This window comes from Erpetoichthys calabaricus, chromosome 3 (genome assembly GCF_900747795.2).
Source record: "Erpetoichthys calabaricus chromosome 3, fErpCal1.3, whole genome shotgun sequence".
Lineage (NCBI taxonomy): Eukaryota > Metazoa > Chordata > Cladistia > Polypteriformes > Polypteridae > Erpetoichthys > Erpetoichthys calabaricus.
In genome coordinates this window covers 213801971-213822027 of record NC_041396.2, presented here as the reverse complement: position 1 = coordinate 213822027, position 20057 = coordinate 213801971, and the positions used below count along the sequence as shown (strand labels likewise).

General features: G+C 43.7%; 1 protein-coding gene across 1 annotated transcript; it reads right to left on the bottom strand.

The window, feature by feature from the left end:
* Positions 1–214: 214 nt before the first annotated feature.
* Positions 215–11440, bottom strand: LOC114648626 (kelch repeat and BTB domain-containing protein 11). The gene is made up of 2 exons (XM_028797767.2): positions 10406–11440; positions 215–6003 (listed from the first exon to the last, which is right to left on the bottom strand). The coding sequence occupies exon 2, from the start codon at positions 5605–5607 to the stop codon at positions 3400–3402; it is 2208 nt and encodes a 735-aa protein (XP_028653600.2). The 5' UTR covers positions 5608–6003; positions 10406–11440; the 3' UTR covers positions 215–3399.
* Positions 11441–20057: the final 8617 nt, after the last annotated feature.

Below are 20057 nucleotides of genomic sequence, written 5' to 3'. Positions count from 1 at the left end.
CCACGGTCATTATTTTGAGTCGCTTACAAGCATGAAAATTCTTCTAAGAAATATAAATACAGCTATGCTCCTAGCTGGTCTTTGGGCTGGCCTATTTATCTTACTTAGAAGAACCTTAATGCTTGTAAGGCTGCACGAAATGACTCAAGACAATAACCAAGAAGCACCCTGTCCAAATTTCTTGCAGCCAATATCATCTTTTTCTTCTCCGTGACTCCTTCCCGCTCCAGTCTCTGTGTTGTTGTAATGATTATAGACAACCAGTGGTTGATGGACCATACTTTGAGAATCACTGGTCTAAACCAATTTGTACGGAACCTCTCGTGTGTATGCATTAGGCACTTGTGTGTACACACTATCCATACAAATACACACTTTCATTTGCACATCCACCTTAATAAAAGGACAAGTGTCTATGTGTCCGTGCAGTTCTTATGTCTGTCATTCCAACAAACGACATGTCACAAACATTTGCAGTAATGCGTTTTAATACTACAAATGTTTGTGATGTGCCATCTGTTGGAATGGAAAATGCAATGCATGTTATTACTTACATGCATTTCAAAATACTTTGAATAGATGGTGCACTGCAAATGTTAACGATGAGGTCTACATTACTTATTTAGATTTCAATTTGTCCTAGACAGGTAGCAAAGCTAGTTGCACTATTCTACAACAGTTTAGAATGAACGTTTTTTAAATTATTTATGTTATTTGTATATGATGTTGTGTTATGTTATAAGCAACTCAAAAACTACCAAGTTAAATTCCTGTACATTAAGTACTGGTGAATAAAAAGCGATTTGGATTCTTAAACTTACAGATGATTAATAGGTGCCCCTCAAGTCACACATCACTTGTCACTTCTGCGGTCTAATCCACTCCTAACATGTTGACGTGGCAATGCATGCAAATTTCACGCACAACAGTCACAGAAAAATCGGGGACACCTCTACACTTTAGTGCACACTTTATATTCATAGATACTTCAGTTATTGAGTAACACTTTTTGGAAAGTGTCCAGTCCTCTTTGAATGACCCTATACTGAAGCCCCTTAAAAGAACTGGACACGACTCCCCCCAGAATGCTAAGTGGAGCGCCGACAGGTCAAATTACTTACTTAGGGTCACAGAACAAAAAGCGTTTACAGTCCAGTGTGTTAGCACAACTAGCCAATGAAGTTCAAGTAGGCCTAAAGTCGCAGCTCTGATGTGTGTTGACCTGCTAAACGAAAGGTAAGTCTGGGCAACTCACAAGACTTTTATACGTTGGATTTCTTGGCCATTGTTATTAATATTGAGATCAAAATGCAGTTGTTTGAATCTGGAATTACACAAGATGACTGACGCTGCCATCCTGCCTCAGCGATGCTACAGGACGTCATTGTTAATGATGGCTAACAAGAAACAAAAAAAAGCAAAAGGCCATCACTTTAAAATGGGGATGGGCACTCCAGTCAGCATGGACGGCACTATAACCAGTCGATTGATCCTGTTTGCCTGCTACTCAGTGACCCTTCTTCCTGCTCCTTGCAGGTGGACCTAAATGACAACAACAGAGAATTTGATCTAACGTGTGGAACATGCAGAGGGAAGACCACTTGCCATCTGCCCTCTCCATTGTACAAATCAAACTGCCGCGAGGAGAGTGGCACCACTGCTCCATACCTCCAGGGGACTGGTTTCAAATTGAGGCCAGTCTGTGCGGAGTTAGCGTGGGTTTACCTCAAGGGCTTCCATATCTTCAATAAGTCCAAAGCAGCCTGGTTTATGACTCCCATACAAGGCTGGTTAATGTCATGGCAGACAGGCAGGCATCTCAACTCCACAACCCTACAGTTTGATTACGCAGCTCAGAAAATGGAGTGCAAGGTTCCAGGCATCTCAACTCCACAACCCTACAGTTTGATTACGCAGCTCAGAAAATGGAGTGCAAGGTTAAGTGTGAACTTCGACAAGAACAAGGAGGCTCTCACGCTTAGATAAGGCAGCCTATCCTAGTGGCACTCAGTGCCAAAGAAAGGACTCACGCACACACAGCGTTTGCAGATTTTATGAAGATGGCATCAGATTCCTCCCTTTAGTGAGATCAACTACTCTGCCTGTCCAATGTCAGCTACACCACCATCTGAGGAGACATGCAGGTATGAATTTCACTGCACTATGTACACATGACAATAGACATGACTGATAACAGCCGTCACATTTTAGAGGGCAGCTGTCTGGTGTACAGTTTAAGCCCTTACACTGGTGTCTGATACATCGCTAAGTCACTAAGTAGACCCTAGCGAGAGAAAAGGTGTGAGCCAATGGCCGCCATCATTCTGATGTGTGTTGCAGTAGCCTCAATAGTTTAGCACTGTCAATTTCAATGTTTGGATTTGGATTTCAATTCTGTATCTGTAGCTGTCACACACCAGAGCACTTGCACCCTTTCACTCTTGGCATATTGCTAGCATGTGCGGTGTGAACACACTTGAAATGAACCGATCTTGCCCACATCCCCTCGGAACAACTGGAAAACACATTTAGGAATCCCTGGAGGTTTCTTCAGCTCCCTGTGCCCATCCCTACTTTAAAAAGCCGCTCTATAAATGCTAAAGGCGGTGTGCAGGTTTGCATAATCGAAATGTGGACAGCTCAGACAGGAATTCTTTATTACAGAAGCAGGCGGCACTGCCCTGCCAGATCAGGCCACCTCTGGCAGAAATCCTTACTGTGAGCATCTGCAGGGTGCAACTGACAGTTTATTAAACTCCAAGTCTGTTTTTGTTTTTTTCTTCTTCTCATCTTCTTCATTTCAGTTGAGCACCCATTTCTGCTACAACACTGTAGCGTGTCCAAGAGATTTCCAGAAAGGCACCAAAGGAGTTCTAGCCACAAACCGTAATTACAGTGCTGATGCCAGCTTTGTGCTATGGGCAGAGTGCCAGTGCTGCTTTGTAAATAAGAGGCTGGCAAAGATTTAACAAGCTGACATTGATCAAAGAAGCTGAAAACATTGAAAAACAACATCCTATAAAAAAGTGAGTTAGCACTGCATATGATGCTATATAGTATCTTGCCCACCTTGACCCCCTCACCTTATGGTGTCCTACGGTAAGGGGCAGATGCAGGGGCACTGCTGTTGTAGTGTCCAGTTTCCAAAAAAAAAACACACACACACACTGGCACGTATTCCATTGTGACTGTCAAAGGGGCCTTCTTGAACCTGTACACTTTGATAAGAGAAAATCCGCCTGTAGGAGAGAACACCACATTTTACCAACAACATGCAAAGATAAAAAAGCAACATTCCTGTTTATATGGTGGCTCCAGGCTCCGGGATGGCAGTGAAACACTGAGATATGGGAGGGGGTCCCTTCTCGTCACCTCATCCTTGTCGATCGGCAGCCTGCGTCACTGCGCGTTCCGCTCCGACTTCTCGGGAACGCGCAGAACGAAAGGGAAAAGCGCCCCCTTGGCTTCGAGCGGCGCCTTGAGCGGCTCGTGCCCGAAGCTCGCCCCCGCCGCCGCGTCCTCCTCGATGATGAGCTGCAGCGTGTGCGTCTTGTTGACGCAATAGACGCAATTCCCCATGACTGCGCACCTGAAGGGCAGCGGGGAGGGCTGCCGCAGGGAGGCGCAATCGCTCCACAGTTTCACGATGGCGTTGTACTTGAAGACATTGACACCCTGGTCACGATTGACGTCGAACCTGTACAGGAAATTTTTGAACGCCACCATGTCCGTTGATTTCTTTCTGCTATTGTTGTATGGACATTCCTGCCACTCGTCCCGCTTGGGGTCGTACTTGAGGAGGCGGTAGAAGAGGGAGCCCCCCGACACGTAGATCTCCCCGTTACAGGTCGTGGCTTCGTGGGCCACGGCGAAGGCGCCTTTGGGTAGCGGGGCCACGGGGGTCCATCTGTCCATCCTAGGGTCGTATTTCTCCACCGTAAAGAGACACTCGCCTCCTATCGCATACAGGTAGCCATCCAGGGAAACCAGCTTGAGCTGAGATCTTGCCTGATTTAAAGGCTTGGTCTCGCTCCACATGTCCGTAACAGGGTTGTAGCAAAACACTCGGTCGGAAAGCTTGCCTTTATCTCCAGATCCCCGAATGCCACCTGCGACGAACAGGTAATTGAACATGGTGCAAATCCCGCAGCCCTTTGTGTTGACATCCTCTGGCATGCGAGTCAGCGGCCTCCAGTCCTTGTGCTCTTCGCTGTAACAGTAAATCAGGTGGGTGTCCTCAAACGACGCTATGGACAGCGGGCTCTGGGGGCGGCTGTTGTCCCTGCTTTGTGGTCTGCTGCCCACACGGTCATACACGTCGTTGATTTCGGCCACCATCAAGCAGCTCTTGCCCTCCATCCGGCCTTTCAAGACCAGATCCCTCTCCGAGCCCGTAAGTCGCCCGTACACGGCCGGATCCCGGAGGACCTGCAGAAAGTGGTCGCTCATGAAGCGGTACGCGGTGTCCTTCAGCTCGCTCAGCCTTTGCTTTTTTGCTATGGTTAAAATCTCGTAGCAGTTCTCCATGGTGATCTGTGCCGTCATCGCGTCCACCGCAGATTGCACCGCGCAAGGAACCTGAAGCACCTTGGCCCCCGTGATGACCTCCACCACGTTCTCCTTACTCACGTCCATCCTGGCCGTATAAATGTAATCGATGAGCACCGCCAAAGTCTTATAGCTCACCCCTTTGACTTTCAGAATATCCCTCGAGAGGCGTGCCTTGAAATAGTCGCTCTTTTCTGCTAGGATAGATTTGTGCGCCCGGATTTGCTTTCCAGCCACCTCAATCACTAAATCCGGCTCTTCCTGGACGCTACAGAGGTTCGGGGCCCCATTTCCCTGGCGCCATTGATTGGTGTCCGGTTCCGAATCGGCCCGTATTGCTGCGAAATCGTTGTACCCCGGACTGCCCAGACAAGCGTATTCTCCGCCTGGCTCCGCTCCCATTTGGATACGCTGAGTAACAGGCGCTGCTGCGCTGCCCTGCGCCTCCTCCAACGTGGCGCTGGCATTATTAATCTGACACTGACTTTTCACAACTCGCTGCTGTCTCTCCGCAGCAGAGCCGCCTTCTGCCTCCTCTCCGCTTTCTGTAGAAAAGCACAAGGATGGGCTTAAACTGCAGGCAGCGCCTGGCGTCGAGCCGCCGATCTCTTCGCCGACGCCGTTTTTGCTTTCGTGCAGCGGCGCCAGACAGCTTCCCAAATGCTGCGCAAAGTCTCGAGCGAACCCGTCACTGGGGAGCTGCTTGACTGCACACCCGGAGTCCCATTGGTGGTAAAAAGTCCGATCCTGCTGGCTGTCCAGGGGCTGCTGCTGCTGCGTCGGCGTCGAGTCCATGGCATCGCCTACCCCACGACTGGACCCCCTGGCTCTGTGTCTGCAGAAAGCCTGGCTTTCTTGCGGACTTCTCCTTCCTGTCACATTTTCAGTCGCCCCTTCTTCCAGCACAGCGTTTTTACTTAACCGATCGTCCTCTGGAGAGACCGGGGGTGTGTCGGCTCCGTGCAGAATGAAGCGCCCGGCGGCCGTTTCATCCTCCTCTGAAAATCGGGCTTTTGGAGCGAAGGCGCACTCGCTCTCCTGAAGGCAGGAACTTTGCATGCTGGATTACCTCGGCGTCCCTTTAACTCGGTCCACACGGAGAATTTGAAAGCGAGAGAAGCCTAAATGTCACATTTAATAGCAAAGACGTTTTATTTCCTGAAAAAGCAGCTGTAATAGGCTGCCGTAAAAAAAAGGGATTTCCAGTTCGGTAATTCCCAGAAAGTGAACGCAAATCCTAGAGGACCTTTTTTTAGTGCAATTGTTGTTCTTTGCTGGGTGTCGATCAAGTTTCTCCCGACAATTCTGTGATGGTCATCCTCTGCTGCTTGTCGAACTTGAAACGCTTGTGTTGCGATGCGGGAAAACAAAATCCAAATAATTCCTTCAACCACGTATATCCCCAATGTGCCGACGATAGTCCAGTTTTATTGTAATCCAGTCTTCCAATTCACACTGTATAAGAGATCAGAGGCAGAAATCAGTCGGGGATTCACAACAAGCTTTACATTAAGAAAGCAACAGTCATGCGACCAGGTGATGGCCAGCTAAACATACAGGACGTGATACACAAACACACACACATGGATATGCCGTTTATACTAAGCTCGCTCACAAAAATAAAGTGCATAAGTGGTTCTTCAGGGCAATACCATAGGAAAACCATCTACATAAAGGTCCCAGAAATAACCTTTATTTTAAAAAAAATATGACAGGTTTCATAAATATCCACAAATAGATGGCAACAGATTTTGTGAAATAACAGTGGGTTCATGATTTTAAAAGGACTCTTCCTCCACACAATAACACATCAGGCTAAGTTCAGGTTGATTTCCTCTTATAAGTAGGCAACTATACATTAAAAGGTTTTGCTCACATTTTAAACTTTTCAAAGCACAAAGAACCAATTGTATATGCACTTTCCAGAGAAAAATGGTTCTTTTTCAAGCAGTGGTTCTACAAAAAAACCACACAACCCAGTTACAAAACCAACATTTATAAATGTAGACAACATCCGTAAATCTGCTTAATTCAATAAGGTGGGGAGCATAAGGGCCAACCATGCAAAGCTCCCCGAGGAAGACATCCACACGAACACCAGAAGAAAACCGAAACAACGACACAGGTAGAATGTATAAGCACCACACAGCTAGAAATCGGAACCCTTGGTACAATGAATGTAAGGCAGCACTGCCAACCACTGGGTTTAATGTGCCGGCTAAATTCATGAATCCAATGGAATTTTCCAATGCCTGATCCCACCCCCTGATCAGGGCCGTCTTAACACATGGGCACTGGCTGGGGACCCCAGGAGCTTAGAGGCCCATGATGTTTCCGCAGTTTATATATGTTTCTGTTTATCAAAAGAGGGGCCCCAGCGCACAACTTAGCCTGCTGTTAAGATGGCCGCGCTTCATACACACACCACATCTCCCTGTGTCTGCAAAGACTGCCCTCCCACATCCCCATACACTGCAGATTCCATTTGGCAGGAGTGTGTGTGTGTGTGTGTGTGTGTGTGTGTGTGTGTGAGGGGACCCTGTGATGGACTGACCAGCCATCCCGACTCATGAGCTGGGTTAGGCGGTTTATACAGTTATCTATTTATAATCTGCACACACACACACATAAAGACAAGGAGGTAGGTTGTGAGATTGATTCAGTCATAGCTATTCACTTTCTAACTAGCTCAGCTACGAAGAAACTATATCGTCCATATTTGACATTTAGATATTGGACTGAAGCCTCCTCCCTCTTCAAACACCCAACAGCAGCCCCACTGCTCATCCACCCCATCGTGTCCTGCTTATTGTTCAGAGATTTCCAGCCAAACTCAGATCCTGGAGGCCATCAGGTTTTCATTCCAGCCTCTGTCTTAATTACTTGCCAATCTACTATTGATGATAAGAAAGTGCTCTTATCTGAATTTACTTGACTTGCTTGTTAATCAGCAATTATTAGACCATTAGATAGGTCTAGACAAGAACAGGCCATTCAGCCCAACAAAGCTCACCAGTCCTATCCACTTCCTTCTTTCATAATAACATCAAGTCCAGTTTTGAAGGGCCACGGTCTACCACACTACTTGATGATTTATCAGACAATAACGGTATGAAGAGCGACCCAACATGACTAGTTAACCTGATCCGATTTGCACATGTGTGCCAATCATTAGAAAGTCTAACAGATATCGATCTGTTCTACTCCACAAAACATTTTGATGGTGCCCTCACAAAAAAGAAAGCCAGCCTGTTGTGGTAGAATATGAACATCAAGCAAGCCATGGAACTGAATAACGGATTTAATTAACAACAAGAATAGGCTTTTAATTGGAAAGCTAGTTGGATTTTGTGTTCCCTAACTAAAATGATAATTATGTTGGATCGCTTTGCATCTCATTTTTGTTTAGCTGCAAATTAATGAAAACAAAAGAAAGAAACAATTAAGAGGGCTGAATCTTAACAAATATGGCGATTTAAATGAACCAAAAGCAGCCCGTTCACTTAGCAGCAGCAGCAGCAACTGGTTACTAATGGAGAAAGCGGCAAGAATGAATGAAAACCAACAGCCACTGCGGCACTCCAGGATCTCAGTTTGATATCCCTGATCTACATCGAAGACGGCTTTTTTATCTTGCCATTGAACTGGTGAGTATTTTAGACAGTGCCTGTAACACACATCTCTTAACAGATCACTATGGCCGAATATTTACCAAGCAGCGTGTGACTCCCCGTTGCGACGAGGCAGCCCCCTTAACCTGCCTGAGCTCCCGTTAGATGACCCAAAATGTGTGGTGACTGTAAACCGCTTTTTTTTTTTTTTTATTAATGAATGCAATATTCGTAAAATTGTGTGGGATTTATAAAACATAAGTCACTGTCAGACATTCATTCATCCACCAGTCTCTGAACCTGCATAATCCAATTCAGGATGCGAGTAGCCGACGACTCCTTATTCCAATTCTTAATATATTTGGTGCAACTCTACAACCGAGATTGACTAAACACAACAACATTCAGATCGGTAACAGTTATTTATTGTGATCATTTTTATTGAATATTTTTAATCATAAGTTCAACACAACCGTTGTTATGGGCAACTGATCGTAACATGTTCAAAACAAAGGAGCACCGATCAACTACAGTAACAACTTTAACCCTCTGGTAGGAAAAACAAAAACATCCTACAAATATTGTATACAAAAAAGTATTTAATTACACAGTACTTCTGATGCATCCGATTGCCTGACGGAACTATAACGGAGGCCCATTGTCTTAGGAAATGTGACAGCTAGTCCCTTACTGTCCCCTGCTTATTAAGTGAACACAGGCGTTGTTGTTGTTGTTATTATTATTATATGTCTCCATATTTCTATTCTATTTACTAAACATGCAAATTATGACACACGTTTTTTTTCAACAGTTATGTTTCTCTTTATTAAATCATTCTTTCGCAAAAAAAAGTGAACATGGGGAACAAAAGAAGGCTATAACGAGGTCTGTGCTCTTATAATACACACATTATTATCTTTTAAAATTATTATTTAAATTCTGATTTACGGAGAAGCCTAGAATCAGACAAATGCGACGCGGGCGCGCTAATTCTTTTGTTCGAGCGCTGGGCGGACCTCGAGCACTTCAATATACGTAATCGTTGACAGTGACCGCCAGCCGACGGACTCTGGAAAGCCTTCAGACTCTTAAGTGCTGAAATGTGCTCCAGGCAAGAAGGTGACGTATGTGTCCGAGCACTACACGGGATTGGCGCTCATAAATGTGCTGCTAACGACGCGAGAGTTGATGCGACATGTTTACACCTCGCGCGAACAATGGAGTGCAGTCCCGGAGTGTCCGACACTGTGGCCAGGTTAGCCACTCGAGTCGTGCCACTTCACGGAGGTCAGAGGCCGGTGCTGGCCATAGGTTTAAACGCTGGATACTGAATGGCCTGCCAGTTTCAACAATTGTTCGCATCACAGGAAAGATGATGCTTTTCCATCCGATTCTGATTCGAATTGACTGCGTCCTTTAATAAAATATGCAAGGGGTTAGGTTGAGCATGATTAGACCTTTCGCTATTAACAGATGTCTAATACCTTAGCGACCTATGGTCATTAACTGTCCAAAGGCGCTATAACAGATAAAGAAATGCAGATCTTTTTTATTACACCCTTGAAATTGTGATTTTTAAATTGACATTCCCGGACACAAACTTGGAACAAGACTTTGAAACTCATGAACACACCCACTCGCCCCGTAGGGACCTTGAATTGGATTAAGCAGCATTATGATGGATGGATGGATGAAGTTTATATTGCCGGCTCTGTAGCGCCACACACCTCGTGAAGCCTGTGGATGGTGCAACGCGACCGACTTTTAAATGAAAACGAAAGTGCTTGTTTTTTTCCCAAGCATAATTCGCCATTACTGCATTTGCCCAGCCTCTGTCGGGTGCAGTGTCATCATGACTATTGTCCTCATTTTTTAAATCCAATCCGGGAAGATTAATGCGGTCGAAAAGATATTCAGCGATGTGGATTAATACGATTTGATGGAGGAGAGTCACAACCTCCCCCCGGCGCACGTCTCATTTCCTTCAATGCCCGCCCTGTTGCCTTCCTCTGATTTCTTCACCTCTCCGTTTCTAAAAGGAAGACAGCGCGCTGCTGTCAAACTTTAGAAGCTCACGTGCAAGGCGCACTGAAAGGTCACCTGATGGCCCCTACAGCGATACGCGCAGTTCCAGCTATGTCTCGCTGCTGCCGTAGCCGAGTTCAGCACTTGCATAAGGACGAGTCCGGAGGGAGATCGCGACCACGATGACATAAGTGAGTCCAAAATGTTAGTGATGTACTTACGTGATACGTTTCCACAGATCGCTAATGTAATAAGAGAAAAAAAAATACAATCCAAGTTTGCTCCTTGTAGGTGGAGACCCCACGCTTCGGGGTGGCCGCTTGCGGGCAGCGATCGCACTTTACGAGTGTCCGATCCGCCGCTTATTATAATCCCTGCCCTGCAGAGCCAACCGGCTGTACGGCAGGGAGCAGTCGATCCTCCGCTTTAAATCCAAGTCGGGAAATGAGTTGCACCTCCACTGAGGCGACTGCCGGCATGCGAGAGAATAAGCATCCAAGGGGTCCTGCTCATCTCCGCTCTCCCCCCTATTATTTTCCTGTCGCCTTTCCAGTAGAAATCTGAGGACTGATTACATGCATGTTTGGAAAAAGCTCACCGCCAGCTCCAAGAGCGCCCAGTCTGCCAGTTGTTAGATGCACTTTGTTGCTACTGTTGTGATCGCACACTAGGGGGTGGCCTACTATGGCAGCAGGGTCCCGCCTCCTTTCTTAACTCTTGAGTGCCCACCGTGAGCATGTACAGTATGTACAGTACACGAGGTGGGCGATCAGGGCAGACCACCCTTTATTACACAGAACGCCATTTAAGTTTCTAAAGTCACAGGTTCAGGATCAAGTCCATCCAGAGTGTTACCGCTGCCTAGTGCAGCTTTAAACCTTGGACGTCATTTTTAATGTTTCAAATCGGTGATAAAAAGAGACTGCCGTTCACAGTCTAGTCATCCTTTCTGATCTCTGTTAATTCAGTCAAGGGGCACGCCAGGCATCATTGGGCAGGAGAAAAATACCAGCCTACACTTTTAAAAATAAAGGTGCCAAAGTGGTTGTTGGTAAGGGAACCATTTTTTGGTTATTAAAGAACCATCTATATGAAGGTTCCAGGAGGAACCTGAATATGTTTAGATCTGTAACACTTTTCACAGACAATCATGAAAAGCGGATAGCAGAATTGTAAAACGGAGATGGCTTCATGGTTTTTAAAGGAGTCTTGGTGCATATAATAACACAGGCTAAGTTATGGTTTGCTAGATTTGTTTTTTGGCCCTATAGGGGTGTAACTCATTCAGTGGTGTATGTTCGGCCACCCGAGACAGAGTGATGTACTGCTGGGACCCAAGTAGGTCCTATTTTAAGACAGAGTACTGTACTTTAGTCCGCTGTGATCAGGGAAAAGTAGAGGCCTATAAATAATTAACAAAGCTCTTTATGGGCTGCAACTGTTGCAAAGTTGCATCCTTGTCTGTTAGTATCCTACTAGGTAGCATACGATACATTAAGGATTTCTGGTTGTTTTTTTTGTTTTTGTTTGCATACAAGGAACCTTTCCAAAGCCCAAAGAGTGAGTTTCATATGCAGATAACCTTTCTCAGAATTAAATAGTTCTATGACAAGAACTAGATCTGCAAGGAACCACACAACCCGTAACCAGTAATGTGCCATTTTACAAGCAATATTTTTAAGAGTGTAAGATGGGATGCCAATCTATTAAGCACATAACTAAATTGGGGACTGATGTTTCATTGTAGATGGCATTGGAAATACTGCAGAACAAATCAGTGAGTTCAAAACTAGCATCGTGACCACCAACACAGATAGTACTGAAGCTTAAAAAAACTAAATCTATAATTGCATCTAAATAAATACCTGCATGCTTCCTAGCATTTTATTTTAAATAAAGCTACAGTAGCTTTAATAATAGCACAATATTCAATTTCATAATTCTGCTAAATAATGTTGGCAGCCACACAGGGCACTGGTTAGCATTGCACCTTCACTGCTCGAGAGACCTGGGATCAAATGATGGCTCAGTTTGCATGCTCTCTCGGTGTTCATGGCCTCCTGGTCACTCAGGTTTTTCTGCCACTACTCTGTGTGCCTGTTAAGGTAGTTGGCCACACTTATTTGGCTTCATGGAGTTTGATGTTCTCCCCGTGTCTGCGTGGGTGCTCCGGTTTCCTCTCACGATCCAAAGACATGCAGGTTAGGTGCATTGGCGATCCTAAATTGTCCCTAGTGTGTGCTTGGTGTGTGCGTGTGTGTGCCCTGCGGTGGGCTGGCACCCTGCCCGGGGTTTGTTCCTGCCTTGCGCCCCGTGCTGGCTGGGACTAGCTCCAGCAGACCCCCGTGACCCTGTGATGATGCTTTGGCCTCATAATTCCCACAAAAGCTCTTTGCATGCCCTGGGATGAATTGGCTCCTTGGCTATGGTCAGTTCTAATTCTGTGGACGTGCAGCATCGCTGGGTGACTCTGAAGTGGATAAGCAGGTTAGTAAATGGATGGAGGTCGCAGTAAAAGGTTTGTCCACAATCATCTCTCATCTTGCTGCACCTTTGATTTGGATTAAGCAGGTTTAGAAGTTGATGGATGGAGGTCACAATCGAGGATTTAATCAATTCAATAACTGATAAGAAATGCGGCTGGAGTTAAAAACTGCAAAACGACACTGTGTTTGCCTGAGGATTTCAGGTGTAAAGTCGCTGTTTTATTTCATGTGATCCTGTGATGTCATTAAAAGGAAATGAGAGATGAACAGCTCATCGCATATGGGCAAGTTAGAACACCTCTGTGCAATGAGTCAAAAACGAATGAAAGAACAGGCTTTAAGAGTCACTACAAGCAGACCGCCACAGCCCAGCCTTCTTCAAAAGAGGCAGAGAAAGGAAATGAAATTGAGACATCAAAATGGAGGTTGCAAAAGATCAGGTGGAAAAGAAAGCATTTACTGAAAAATGAAGGAGACAGGCTTCTGAACCTGTGAATGAAGAACAGTGTTGGCAAAGGATAGAAAGTCAGATTTGTGCTCCTGAAAGAGCAAGTTTACAAACATTTGAGAGAAACCACAGGGAAATAAAACACAAGTTAAGTAATAAAACAACCAACCACCAAAATATTGAACCATTCATCTGTTATGTAAACTAATCTATTCGATATTTAAGGATGATGGTGAGCCAGAACCTGTCCATCTAGAATTGAGTACAAGGATAACACCAGTCCTGGAAGGGACGCCATCCACAGCGAGTCAAGTTAGAGTCACAAGTTAATGTAACAGACGCATCTTGGGGATATGGGAGGATAACTCGTATGGAGAAGGAGAGAACACTCAAACCTCAACTCTGGAACTGGCCGACCACAGTGCTAGCCAGAGTGCCGTCATTCTGCACAAAATCAGAGTAGTGTGGGAAAAAATAGAAGAGTAAGGCAACACCACTTCAGACTGGATCACTCATCCATGTACGGAATCTGCTTGTCCCAGTTAGGAGGGGTTGGGGGGCTATAAAGTGGGGCCATCAGTCCATTCATATAAGGCTAGAGTAGGAGCGGTAACCAGCCTGAGACGATCATCTTTGGAATGGGGATCAACCCAAAGTACTAGGAGGAGACAAACAGTAAAGCTGGAGGCATTTTTATTTCATCTAAGGATGTGATCTTCACTTCAGTGTTGGTGCGTTAATAATTTTATAAAGCGCCCTTCACACAGAGCAGAATCTCCATAAGCCCTCTTTTTCGTAAGGCCACCAAGCTGCAGTGTTTTCCTCAATAAGTGCAATACAAATTATTTTAATATAAAAATCTATAAGGTTAGTATTGCACATCTATGCAGGCATGTCGTGACTATTTTTACTGCCAACATGAAGATTAAAATAATTGGAAGTCGGGGTGTTTAAAATTGATCTGTGGTTTCCCTTTCTCAGTTCAGTAAAGCCATACAAGTAGTGATGAGCAAAGTGATTCGCAGCAAAACTTGGGGTTTTGTTTTGGAAGAAAAATTGTGAGACAAATGGTGTTTTGATTCTAGTAAAATGCATGCCATTGACACAAGAAGAAAGGTGTTTTGTCCCTGTCTGGAAGCATTTAAATATATTAGTTCTGCAAACGTCTGCCTGTCATTTAGTATTTAAATAAAGATCTCTAGTGAGAAGTAAAGAAGAATAAAAATCACAGGTCTCATTTCTTGCAGCGAGTAGACATTTTGTTGTGCCGCCAGAGACAGAGACATCAAAGACAGAAAAGTAACTCAAAGCTCCTTGGTACTGGGAGACAGCATGTCCTCAACCTCTCCTGAAGGAATCAAGAAACGCGAAAGGCTGGTTGCCAGGTTAAGGTTAGGGAAGGACAATTTACTGTGGGATGAATTGTTTTGTGGAGAAAACAGTAAAATGTGTGAAGGTCCCTTTTCAGGGGTGTTTTTGTGGAAATTATGCAGCATCAGGGCTGACGCCACCATTAAGGTGAATTAGACATTTGTCTAGGGAGCAAATCATAAGTGGGGGGGGGGGGGGGGGGGCATAAATGGGTTAGCTCAGTTGGCGCACTAATAAGCTTGGCCAAGGGTGCAAAATAACCCCTAGGCACTATGCAGCATGTTGCATTTTTGAAAAACATAGTGCGCTCCTCTGTGTTGATGTGAGTGAGGGGCATAAATAGAATTGAAATGACAGATATGCGGCGGATTACATGCAATACACAGCCGTGGAAAGGAACACAGGAAAACATGGAAGTCTGAACAAGGCTTTAGGGAGTAGTACTGTGAGTTTCACTTTCTGCAAAATATTCTTCTCATGTTGCGGGTGGGTGAAGGGACCCCATTGTGATTTTATCTTAGATGTGCATACCCTTGTCTTTATTATTACAGTAATGCAAAATGACCAAAATAAAGTAGTAGCAGTTGTAACATAAGTCACAAGTACAGTAAAAGTCTCACTTGCATGTCCGGCAAACAGGAGGGGGGAAAATGGTGATATTTATATTAGTGTAGACATGTTGGTGATTTATATTTTAGTGTAAGCATGTCAGTTTGAACACTCACTGCCTGTGCTGTCCTGTCATTATAAAATAATGTTTTGTTACAGTGTTAACAGTCACTTTGGAGCACTTTAAAGCCTGATTTTACTTTTTTCAGTTTCCTTACCCTTGGACCCCCTCAGGGTAAGAATCCGCTTCACAAGTGCTCTCATTTCTTAACACTGACTGATTTTCTTTTCTGTGTTTTCTTTAAGAGTGTATTTTAGCAGATTGATTGTAAAATGATCTGTAAGACATATTAGAAAGTTGGACAGAAACAATCAAAGTGCACAACATTGATTTATGTTAGCAAGGCTCTTATACAAGAATTGTACACAGAAACTTCAAAATAGTGAGCAGAAAAAGGAATTATGACAAGTACAACTTTGCCTGCACACAGTCATACTGACCATATCTGCTGTCTTCTTCACACTATCCCTGAGCTGAAATCACCAGGTCACTTCCTGCACAATGAACATAAAAACACTGGGGTCAAAAAACATTAGCAATTATAAACCCATCATCCGCGGAAAACCTCGACAACCATCAACAAGTACAGTACCTGGATGAGACATTCAGAGAGCTTAGCAAATAGCTACCCAAGTAACCTGATCACCTGAATGATTGCCATGAGTGACCACCCACTACAAGACACACACCAGCACACTCACATGGATTCAACCACTTTAGAGAGGGCATCCCAAACCTACCGCTCATGGACCCTTGTGCCTGCCGATTTTCATTCACTTCTGTTCTAATATTGGTTTTCAACAGTGAATTTACCAGCCTATGAATGATCTGTTCGGGTTTGGTTTGCTTTATTCCAGGTAGTCTAGGAAAAAAAATGTGTATTATTAAGATATGCAGAATCCCAAAGGGTCTCATGATAAGATTTTCTCAGATTGTTTCAAAATTTGTTTTTATTATGATAGCGGATTGATGTTGAGCACACAGGTGTGAATGGAAGTAAACAGCTCCTGTTGGTGACGCCCTGATACTACACAAGTGTAGGCTGTTACTTTATGTTTACATTTAAAGGGAACCATTAAAAACATTTTAGGATGCAAACCATTAACAAGAAAAAGAATTGTCACATAAAACAAAAAGAAATTGACATTAAAATAGGATGTAGCCAGCAGTGCTTTATACAAATATATGTTTAATACAGTACTCAGTATTATATTATAATTGAGGATTATAATAGTCAATATTGTAAAATTATATATTTAATGTGGGTAGTGATATTCTTCACATCTTCTTCAACTCTGTGATGACTTTTTCCACCTTGTGGTGTGCTGGGTTGGTAAAATCACTTCAAGAAAGGCCCACCAAATCAACAAGCTAATTTAAAGGGCAGGCTCAGTTATGGGACATACTCTGGATCCCCTGGAGTTAGGAGCAAAGGAGAGAATGAAAACTAATTTGAATGCCATTATGAACAATGCTGCACTTCCTCTCTCAGACACACTAACAACTGAGGACTTTCAGCCAATGAATTATTCAGCGGAAGTGTGTCAAGAAACTCAACAGCAGCAATATGTCTACATAATGCCTCACTGGGACTGCTGAGTTATCTTTCGCCAAGTCAGAAGTTTTCTTCTTTGTTGTAATTCTTCTTGTTTTTGTTTGATCTAATATTTCTTAAGCATCTGTAAAAGCCAAAATCCCTCCTTGGGACAAATAAAGTGTTATCAATCTATCTAATGGTACCTTTCATCCATCCATCTAATCTGTCCTTGTTTGAGTGGTACACAAGGTAAGGATCAGAGAGTGATATAGCAGCTTACCTCTTTTCTACTTCCATCATTGGACACTGACCAGTCAGGAGACTCATAATATTATCCCAGCTCCACCTTAGCTCCTGCCTCTTCTGGTACCCACGATAGATAAATGGTACCTTCACAGAAAGACAAAACCACTATGAGACCAAGAAAGGAGCAAGATACAGTACTGTTCTCTCAATCTATGCAGCTTCCTGATTCTTTGGTGTTCAGTGGGGTTGCCCATGGTGTCCTAATCCTTCTTAATGACTTTGCTTAATATATTTTATATAAAATTCTGTTTTAGTAGTTAAAGTACTATATAAAACTATTAATTGGATTAATAGAAGCAGAATCATTTTACCTAAAAGCAGAAGTTGTAATTTTCCGGCACACTAACGTTCAAGGGCAGGTAGGGTAGACAGACAGCTGCCTATTCCTGACCGACAGAGAGAGTAACCCAACAGATCAAATACGTTTGCACTTGCCTTTGATGAAGAAAAACAAGCACAGTCCCAAGACTGCAAAGTAAATTGAAAGCTCACCTATGGATGGATGATCTATCCTGCCGCTGCCTGTGTCTAGGCCAGTGTGTCCCACTCCTCTGAAGAGAATGCAGACCCCGCTGTGACATTGTGCTGCTCCATGGTCTTGATGTAACTGTTTTAATTCAGGAGTATGAGCCAGCATTAAAACAACAGGCAAAGACCTTTCAGGATTATTTTAAGTGTTATATCGTTGTTTGTCGTAATTCTGTCACCATGGCTACTGGGGGGAAGAAATATATAAAAGTAAGGTTGCAATTCTTAAAGGGTATAATCCCAGGGAGAGTGTGCCCCCTACCGGATGTAATGGAGCCACGTAGGGATCATCAAAATGACTTACTTATTTTTGTCAGAGTGGAGGGTTAACAGCACTTAAGGATTTAAATTTCTCGCCAAACATAATCACACTATGGATTATGAGAAAAAAGGACACTACTTAAACATGATTTTAAGTGAAATAATAACAAACACCAGGAAGCGCAGTGGAGCAGCAGAATAGAATTGGAGAGACAAGGATGTGAACAGGACACCCATACAATGGACACAATCACAACATTTGCTCAATTATAGAACACATTTCAAACCCTCTATTTTCTAAACTAATATGTGAATATTGCGTTTTACAATGGCTTCACCCCACAGAAACAAAGCTGACGTTCACTTCCAGCAGTCCGTTTCCCGATGACAGAGCAGACCTGCACAATGAATGACTCATTATGTGCAGCTGACAAGTGAGAGCCCTGAATGTTCACCATTATCTGAGACCACTGCATCAGAATTCAGCTGCTGGGAGTTTCCTGTGTCTTTTGGTTCTTATTGCGCCCAGTTTTCCACCAGTGACTGGCTCCAATTTGATTAGCTGATCAAACAGAACCATTTACTGTGTTCACATTTTACTCCAACTTGGGTAGTAAACATAAACAAAAATAAAAATATAAACGCTATCTGTCTATCTACATTTGAATTATTCAAATGAGGGAAGCTGGCTGACCGCCTAGGCCGATGTAGATTAAGAATTTCAACTCTCTGAGACTGGAGAGGATATGCTGGGTTCTTTATTCATTGTAAGTGAAAAGGGACAAAAGGGCAGGCCATGTGGCTTAGTGCCCAAAATGCTGCCATGCCACTTCACCAAGCACTGCAACATATACAGTACTATTTAATATTTTTAACACACTTTTAGCAGTCATTTTTAAAACTAAAACATATAACATTTGTCATGGTGAGCAACAAGATAAAACAGACAGGAATTTCCTTTCCTTTACCACATACCCTCTCAGTCGATACCCAGATGTCTCTTCATTGTGTCCTGGGCCTCCTCCTGTTTCACTACACCTCCAGCTTAAGACTCCTTTACTAGAGGCTAGAAGAATCTCAACTAAATGGCCAGATTATCTTTTTTTCCCATTGGGCTTGGGGGTCTAATATGTACAATACATTGCTCCTTGAGGATACTCACAAAGGCCATTCAATTGTTCATGTACAAAATAATCCGATTGTTGTAACTTTATAAAATAAGAAAGAAAATGTCACTGAATGTCATTGAATATAAGAACTGAAAGGGTTGACATATGTTATCTAAATGCATTTCGTTGTTGAATTCTTGCATTAAATGCTGGATATGGAAAAGTGGCATACATAGATATATGGATTATCATTTATGATTCACAAAACCTTCAGTCTGGACAATGTAACTACACTCACACAAAAGTGTGCTTAGCTGTGCTGATATCGTAATGAATTCTCACAGTCTTCTGTCCACTTGCACTTTCCTGGTCAGGGTTGGAGGTACCTATAGCCCATTGTAGCTTTGTGTGGATTCAAGGGAGGAATTCAGGCAGTGAGGACAACCGAGAGGATCATAGGGGTCTCCCTTCTCCTCAAACCAGGACATTTTTCAGACATATGCGGTCTGCATAGAGCTGCCACCATTGTGGAAGACATCTCTTATCTGTTACACTTTTTACTGTTTGACCTCCTGCCGTCAGGTAGAAGACACCGCAGCATTGGGACCAGCACAGCCACGACCTATAACAGCTTCTTTCCCAATGCTCTCAGACTTCTGAACTCCTACATGTCACTAAATGCCATATCCTTATAACATTCCCCCAATTATGTACTGTCACCTTACACTCTGCACTTTACTATGGATACTGAGCATTGTTCAAGCTGTATAGTCCTGTGTCTTTTGTTTTGTTACATTGTATTGTTGCACTGGCTTTGGTAATATTATGGTGTATGTTAAATGTACAGCCTGTTGTTTTATCTATGCACTGGGGACTGTAAGGAACAAAATTTTGTTCAACCATATACTATATATATGGATGAATGATAATAAATGTCGAGTTGAATTGAATTGAATGACCCCTTGAAGGGACACCAGTTCATCATGACACATACATCTATGCCTGCACTGGCTAATTCTGAGTCACCAATCAACTTAACAAGCAGGGCTCACACAAACATGCAGAGACCATTGAAACTCCACTTGTTAGGTGCCACTATTAGTGATCATGCCAAAAGCCCTAGCAGTTTCCACCATGTCAGTCCACATCCCTAGGCA